This window comes from Echinops telfairi, unplaced genomic scaffold (assembly GCF_000313985.2).
Source record: "Echinops telfairi isolate 266 unplaced genomic scaffold, ASM31398v2 ScPeMD7_70;HRSCAF=299, whole genome shotgun sequence".
In the NCBI taxonomy this organism is placed as follows: Eukaryota; Metazoa; Chordata; class Mammalia; order Afrosoricida; family Tenrecidae; genus Echinops; species Echinops telfairi.
The window spans coordinates 3,674,905-3,683,182 of NW_022103968.1; the positions used below are offsets into that span (position 1 = coordinate 3,674,905).

The 8,278-nt window shown below is 54.0% G+C and overlaps 1 protein-coding gene across 1 annotated transcript in view; it reads left to right on the forward strand.

Moving 5' to 3' along the window:
- Nucleotides 1-2,876: 2,876 nt before the first annotated feature.
- The window catches only part of MKI67 (marker of proliferation Ki-67), a 16,617-nt gene continuing 11,215 nt past the window's right edge, over nt 2,877-8,278 (forward strand). Inside the window, exons 1-4 of the mRNA XM_045291376.1 lie at nt 2,877-2,968; nt 6,917-6,995; nt 7,085-7,200; nt 7,986-8,052. Of these exons, the coding sequence (XP_045147311.1) occupies nt 2,877-2,968; nt 6,917-6,995; nt 7,085-7,200; nt 7,986-8,052 (354 nt within the window). The remainder of the gene's footprint in view (nt 2,969-6,916; nt 6,996-7,084; nt 7,201-7,985; nt 8,053-8,278) is intronic.

The window sequence follows — 8,278 nt, forward strand, 5'->3', positions numbered from 1 at the left end:
AGGAGCGGGGAGGTCAGAGAAAGGAAAATAAAGTTTAGGGAGTGGGGGCTACCATGATGGGCCTGAGCTAGCAGCTCCCAGAGGCTCTGAGGGCCAGTTTGTGGGGGCGTGGGGGTACAGGCAAGAAGAAAATGACTTGGAAGGTGATTCCCCGACTCTGGCCAGCTGCTGTACTGGAGGACTGTACCGGTGGAGAGCCCGGGGTTTAACACAGGGTAGAAGTGGGGGCGCTGCTTCAGAGGAGAACCCCAGTAAGGGGGCTCACAGCATCCTTGCCATCATTCCTCCTGCCTCCCACCATCGGGCTTGGAACCTGGAGTTTCTGATGGGGTGCCCCTCCCCCACATCGCAGAGGTGAGGTGGGGGCAGGGCCCCGGGTTAAGTCCCAGAAGGAAGTTTACAAACCTACAGGGCTGGGTCCCACTGAGAAAGGGGCCCTAACACCCAGCTGTGCTGTAAACCCTGGCTCTACCTTCCCTTGGCTCCACCCACTGAAGGAAATGGCTGGGCACCTGGTCTCCATCACACTAAGTAATTGCCCCCAAATCTGGAGCGCTGGGTGGGAGCTAATGCGTTTTGGGACTGAAAAGCCGTTGTCACTCACTCTTAAATGTACCTAGGCCGGGGCAGGTAAGGAAAGGATGCTTGGCCGCTGCCCACAGCCGTTTTAAAAAATAAATTCAGAAAGGTGACATGATCCCCTTGCTTCCTGGAACTTGGGTTTCCACTTCTCCAGCGACTTTTAGCCCGAGGTAACTCGCCTCCAGTTATGCTTCAGTCTTGGATTATTCTCTCCCTACTTAACCTGCGTGCTCTCTGGACCACTGTGCGTGTACCCTCCCAAACCATCCAAACTCGCGGCCATCAAGTCAGTTCCACGGGAGAGATCAGCCCCTGCAGGTTCCGAGACTAGCTCTGAGGGACTAGGAAGCTTCATCTTTCTCCCGCTGAGCGGCCGGTGGTTTTGAACTGCTGACCTTGCGTTGGAAGCCCAAGCCTTAGCCTCAAGGCCTCCTGTGTACACACAAATGCTATTTCACTGAAACAGTTGACAAGGCAGTACACATGTTCTGTTAAGAAACAGTTGCTAAACATCATAATGGAACACATTGCCAGTCCACTCTCTAGATAGGTGCCTGGGCATGGGTCAAGGTGAGTAGGAAAGGAATGCTTGGGATCCTGAGTGTCCTGGAAGCTGGACAGTGCCCCTGAGGTGGTCTGGTCTGATCTCCTCTGGGCTGGCCCTCACTCAGAAGTCAAGGGCACCTTTTCCTAACTGGGAGAGCTTATTTTTGTCATTTCAGATTGCCAGAAGTAACTAGACACAATCATATTTAGCTTCAACACTCTTAAAGGGGCCATTTATTAAACCCAAGGCAAACAACAGTTTAGAGAGGAAACTGTGGTACAGGGTTCAATTGTGAATGCCCTTACATTACGGAAAAACTTTAGCAAAGGGGAAAAATGATGAAAAAGAAACCAAACCAAACTCACAGCCACCCAGTCCAAGCCCGATTCACAGCAACCCGACAGACTGGGGTAGAACTGCCACTGTGGGTTTCTGGGACTGTCACTGTTTTCGGGGGTAGAAAGCCCCTCTTTCTCCTAAGGAGCATCCGCGGTTTTGAACTGCTAACCTTGCAGATCACACAGCCCAAGGAGTTGCAATAGTAGTACGTACATTATGGTTCCCTTCCGCAGCCACCAGCCAAAGTTGGCAGTGAGAATAACCAATGAGAATACCCTCATGATGTAAGAGGCAGAGACCACAGGCACTAGGGTCCACCTGGTGCGTGTGAGGGGCTTCTCTGCGAAGGCCCGGACCGTGTGAGCGCTCCCCTTGGGAAGCAGGGCTAGGGGAAAGCCTTGCACTTTCCCAAGCTGTCATTTCGTGTCCCCGGGCTTGGGCCCTAAGACATGGGCCAGGTTATCTGGGCGACGGGGCAGCTTTTCTCCTCTGTGAAGACAGCTCTGGCGGAGGGGAGGGTGCTGAGCCGTCCAGCACCCCACACGCGGTGTGGCTAAGAGTTCAGACCCCAGCAACCCTTCCAAACCGTGCCTTTCCGAGTCCGGTGGCTCTGCTCTCCGGAAGCACCGGGCGCGCCGCAGCCCCGCCCACCTCCGGGTCCCGCCCCGCCATCTCCCATTGGCCCTTCCGCGCCCGCCGTCCAATCACAACGCTTAGCGCCAGAATTCGAATCGGGGCTTAGATTTGAATCGCGGCGTTGGCGGCGTTGGCGGCGGGCTCTCTCGGCAGAAGGCCGCGCGGGGACCGGCCGGGCGGGCGGCGGCGGGTCGTTCCCGGGGCGACGGCGGCCAGGAGCCGGGCAGCGGCGCAGACGTGAGTGGCGGGGCCACGTGGCGGGCTGGGGCGGTTGTGGCGGGGGTCCTGAGACCCGCGTGGTCAGAGGACGCCGAGCGGGGTCCTGGACAGAGGACTTCCCCCGGCCGGCGCTGTCTGGGACGGACAGCGGACGGGAAGCTGGACAGACGGTGACTGTCATCCACAGCCTTTCCCGGGCCTGGAGCTGAGCTCTGTCCAGGTGCGCGGCCTGACCCCAGGTGTCCTGTCCTGGGTGACCGCGAGGGCTCTAGCTCCGGGCTGGGGGGTGGGGGGCAGGTATCGCAATTTCGGGGCGCCAGTACCGCTCGGGACTTAAGGAACTGGGGTGCTGCTAGCATTCAGACAGGTGTCTGACCAGCCGGCGCGGGAGCTCTAAGAGCCACGGGAATCTATCACAAAAAAGCGATGGCCGCATTGCCCCCAGTGACCCTGGTCCTTTTTGTATCACCCAGAGACAGGTGCTGTTGGGCCAAGAGTTGGCGGTAAGCTTGCTTGGCAGACCTGTAAGGACTGCATGTTCCCCGTTTAGACCATGGGGCCTTGTGGACGCCTGGTCATCATCAGACGGACCGGGAGCGATGGGGCCCATTTCCCCCTCTGTCGCAACAGCTGCTGGTTTGGAAGGTAAGGTGTGCGCATGCTAGCAGATGTTGCAACGCGATGCCGGCCAGCAAAGTCGATGTATCACTAAATGTGTTTATTTACTGCAAATCAAGCATAACTGGTTGTGTTTTTTAAAAAACAGAGGCAAATGTAAGAGCAGCTTAGAGATGATGTCAGGCGCCCTTGGGTGGGTTCCTATCCAGAGAGACCCTATCTAAGACCAGAACGCTCACTGCCCCGCCCTGGCACCATCTTCACCGGCCACCAGATGAGAATCTTGTTTGCTGACCCACATACCCAGCAAGATGTCCTTCTCCAAGGGCTGGTGGCTCCTGGTAATAATGCCAAAAGGATAAGGCACCACTTCGCTTGGCCTTCCCTGTCCATTGTCCAGCCTCACATGTCTGTGTTGGTGATTGAAAATAAGGGGTGGGCCAGGCACACGACTCCCCAGGGGGAGACACTCACTTTTTAACACTGTAAAGAGAACCTTTTCCACCGATTTGCCCAATGCAGTGAGGCGCTTGGGGTTTTTTTGACTGCTGCTTTTGTACCTATTGGTTGTGGATGCAAGTAAAGTGGAATCTTGAATTACATCAGTCTTCTCTGTTTCCCATGGTTTGTTTCTCTTGTGGGTCTCCTCAGGAGGGTTTTGGCTTTTCTTTCTGCGCTGGGCCAATTATGCCGTGGCTGGTCTCAGGTTTGGGGTTTTTTTAATCAGTGTTTCCAGTCCTCCTCCTCAGCAAGCCAGGTTGTGTCATTTGCATATACACGGTTGTTCATGATCCTTCCTCCAATCCTGATGTTGCCTTATTGTCTGGCTTCTGAAGATTATTTGCTTAGCAAACATTGAATCAATATGAAAGGATACACCCCTGGTGCACACCTTTCCTGATTTTAGGCCATGAGATAGCCCTTGATTGCCTCCAGGTCTGTGTTCAGGTTCTGCATGAGGACAATTAAGTGTTTTGGAATTCCCGGTTTTTGCCACACTATCTCTGATTTGTTATGCTCGATCGAGGCTAAAGCCTTTGGCCAATAAAACACAGGAGTCCTGGTGATGTAAGGGTTACCTGCTGGGCTGCTTCACTACAAGGTCAGCAGTTGGAAACCCCCATCCATTCCAGAGGAGAAAGATGAGGCTTTCTATCCCTGTAAAGCATTGCCATCTCAGAACCCCACAGGGGCAGTTGGACCCTGCCCTTCGGGTCGCAGTCAGTCAGAATCAACTCTGGGCAGTGAGCGTGGCTTTTGGAGGCATCTTCCAGGTGTGCTGTGCCCTCAGCCACCGGATGTCAAGATGGCATCCCTTGCTCCAGCTTCTGAATCTGGCTTAAATGCCAGCCGTTCCCTTTGCACACCCTGCTTCAGCTTCTCTGGGATTCTTTTCACCGTCATTGTATCTGCCTGTGTGATTGACGGCGTCTTCACTTAATGGAGACGCAGGGTCCTTCCTGGAAAGGTTGTGTGGTCAGGCCCCAGGTCCCACTCATTCCAGCCTCCCTGTGTGACCAGCCCGGTCTCCCACGATGACCATTTTAGGGGCTTTGAGACCACTGGGCTTTATGGCATGAATGCTCTCCCGGCCCTGTGCATGGGTGATTGATCCCTTCCACTCCAAGTGCCTGCCCGCTGCAGCTCAGGTCAGCAGTCTGCTGTGACCTCTGCCCCAACCCTGGTGAGGAGATCTGGGGGACCTGCCCAGGCATTTGGCTGCGGGAGGTGAGGGTAGGGATCAGCGAGACAAGCTGGGGTACTGCAGGGACCCCCAGCTAAGTGGCTGCACAGTGTGCTCGGGTGTTGGAACGTTTGTGAGGACCACACAGGGCCAGGAGTGTTTTGTTCTGTTATGCATCTGGTCCTTATGGGTCGGAACCGGCTCAATGGCTCCTAACAACAATCTTAGCCAAGGGCACGAGCCCCCAGGAAGCATTTGGCAGCTAAGGTCTGGAGACATGTTTTGCTATCACGGCAGGGGAGGGAGGTGACTGGCGGGAGGAGCATCTGTCAGGGCCCCGCAGAGCTCCCTCCAGTGAACCATGAGCCCCTGTGTGTTTCCAAGTAGAACTGTGTTCCGGGATCTCTCCAAGGTTGTTTTCCCAGAAGTGAATCGTTCAAATTGCTGCTGAGCCGCTTAACCATTTGCACTGCTCCCTGGTTTGGGACACAACCCAAGAGTGTCCCGGGACGTGGACCAGAGCCTGCGGTTGGGCCGTGTGGAGGCACGGGGGCTTCTCAGCTTTGTGTGGCTTTGGCTTCCTGCTGCAAACCCACCTCAGCGACGCAATGCTTGTTTGTTGCTTGCAGATTTGGATTTTTAATCTCAGCGAGTTCTTTGTAGATAGAAGAGGATAAAATCAAAAGCCTGCATAGCATGAGCATTTGCCAACCTGTGTTGGTGCAAGAAAGCCAGTGAGAACCTGTCGGAGAAGGAAGGAGCATTCATTAGGGAAATGCCAAGGCTGACCCAGCCAAAGTGGGCACCAGGGGCGCCCAGCACCCACCTCTGCAGGTGTGATCTCCATAAGTGAGGAAGGCAAGGTGTGCAACGCAGCCCTTTGTGGAACAAAGCCTAGTCCAAAAAGCCCAAGCCAGAGGCCACTGAGGCAATCCTGACTCACAGTGTCCCTCTGGGTTTCCAAGACTGTCTTTCGAAGAGTGGACAGCCTCCTCTTCCTCCGCGGGGCAGATGGTGGACTAGCTGCTAATCTGATCAGCAGCTCAGTGCGCCAACCACCACACCGCCACGGACCTAACACTTAGGGCAGTAACAATAAACTAGTCCTTCTCCACGGACCTAACAGCCTTCATGTATGGCTGAAACGTATGCTGTCTTAGTCATTAAAAAATATGTCATCTAGAGCCATGGATGAACAGACTGGTACGTTCACACAAAGGAATATTACGCAACCTTAAAAAATAATGACTGTGTCAGACACCCCGAGACGCGGGCAAAAGTAGAGAGCATATTCGTGGGAAGGTTAGTCAATCTTATAATGATAAATATTTAATACTATCATTATTATAAGGAAAGAAAAAGAAAAGTGGTTTTCACCCCAAAGGATCAGCCTGAAGATGACAAGAAGGCCGGGGATGGGTCAGAAATTATGGAGGAAGGGAACTTGGAAGAGGGTGAAAATCATATTTATGTAGGGTTTAAAGTGATACTAAAAAAAATTAAAATTTTTTTTTCTAATTCAGAAGAAGGGAGGGGGAAAAAAGAGTTATAATCTTAGAAACTCCTCCAGGATAGTTCTACCCTGACCTATGGCAGTAGAAAAAAATAAAATAATTAAAAAAAAATAAGTTTAACATGCTAGGGTTTATCATGGGGAACCAGTCCAGAAATTCTGGGGAAATGGAATGAAAAAGATCGTGGAATTTCCCCCCGTATTCTTGGAGCCCCCCAAGTAATAGTTTTGAAGCACTTTATGTTTGAAATGTGTAAAAGAATCCCTGACCCAAGATTGTAATACTGGCAGATTATGAAGACCCTTTACGTTGTCCAACTTGGGCCGGGCAGTGCATAGGGATCAGAAGGGCTGTCTGACCTCACCCGTATAGAGGTCCAAGTTTAAGGCGAGAGGGGAGAGCCCTATTTAGCTGGGCTGGCTGTGTAGGGGGTTATACATTGGGCTGCGAACAGTCAGCTGTTCAAACCACCAGCTGCTCAGAGGAGAAAGGCGTTTTACTCCCATAAAGAGTCAGAGACATAGGAAAGCCACGGGGTCAGTTGTGGCCGTGAGTCGGGCCGGGCTCAGTGACGGTGAGTCCAGGACTGCCCTTCAGGAGTGGACAGCACCTGATGCAGTGGGTCTCACCAGAGTGCCAGCCAGAGGGAGTGCTGATGTCTCCTGCCTTTCGCAACAGTATAAAAGATGCTCGGCCCATCTTTCTAGTTTGGAAGTTTGAGGTCGCTTTTCAAAGTGGCACGGCAGACCCCCCACGTTCCCTCCTTCTCTCCTCCAGGGGCTTGGACTGTGACATCCGCATCCAGCTGCCCGTGGTGTCCCAGCAGCACTGCCGGATCGACATTCAGCAGCAGGAGGTAAGTGTGTCTGCAGGCTGCCCCCCACCCTGCCCACCGCGCGCCCCGCCCACCGCTCAGAACACGCTCTCTCCCTTCTCTGCTTGCAGGCACTATTGATTAATTTCAGCACCACTAACCCAACACAATTAAACGGAGCCCCTGTTAATGAACCGGTAAAACTCAAACACGGAGACATAATAACTATAATCGATCGATCTTTCAGGTAGGTGAAAACTAACCGTGTTTAGAACACACACAGCCCCACACAATGAAACATGCTAGCTACACTGTTCAGGGGCGCTGCCCCGCCCCACTGTTGCGTGCAAGGGGGTCGTCACCCTGATCTAGATCGGAGTGGGTTGGGGGAGCAGTGCCAAAGGAGAGGCCTGGTGCTGAGGGAGCTGCTTGTGTGGTCACCGCGTCCAGCCGTGTGTGCCGCTGCACACCACGTTTACGGGCTCTGTTTTCTAGCGGGAGCCCAGGTGGTCCTGTGGGTGAGGCCCTGGGGCGCTAAGTGCAAGGTCCACTCTCGAGCCCACCAGCCACTCGAAGGAGGAAGAAGGTGAGGCTCCCTTTCAGATTCAGAGCCAGATGTGACACAACGGAGTGGGGTTCTGTAGCTGTGTTTTGAGCAAAACACATGCAAGGAAAGCAAAATGACAGCCACCGAAGCCAAATAGCTAGGATCTCACTGTTTGCATCTACAAACCCACCTGGCCCTGGGGCCACATCCCCAGCCGGTCCTCTGGAAATGAGCTGGCCAAGTCCCTCTCGTACACCAAGGGATAGGTCTCCTGGCCCCTCTTGCACAAAGGAGAACACAGCAAGCGTTCCCGCCTAGATCCGCTCTTGCAGTGTGCAAACCGAGCACAGCTCATGCAGAGAAAGGACTCCGGGCCCGGCGGGAAACAGTGGGGACAGACTGAAGCCTGCTCCTTTGTCACAGCCATCGGCCAGTCCCTAGCATGCCACCAGCTTCCTGCCTGACCGTCAATCTGTGCCCTTCAGGTTTGAATGTGGAGGTCGCTCTGAAGGCAGCCGCGCAGCGGCATATCCGGAAGAAGAAGGCGCACAGGTAATGGGAAAGGAGATCACAGTCTGAACTCTCCTCTGGGCCTGTAGTAGGGAGGGTGGTGCAACGGTCCCAGACCAGGCACGAGCCTTGGCAACCCCCGTGCTATCTGTAGGTATAGGGAACCCACCAAAATGCCCGCTGGGCCACAGGTTCCACAAGGGCCACCAATCAGCTACTTGCTCCTTGGCCTGTGAGAAGTATGGGCAGTGAGTGCTGAGATCGCGGG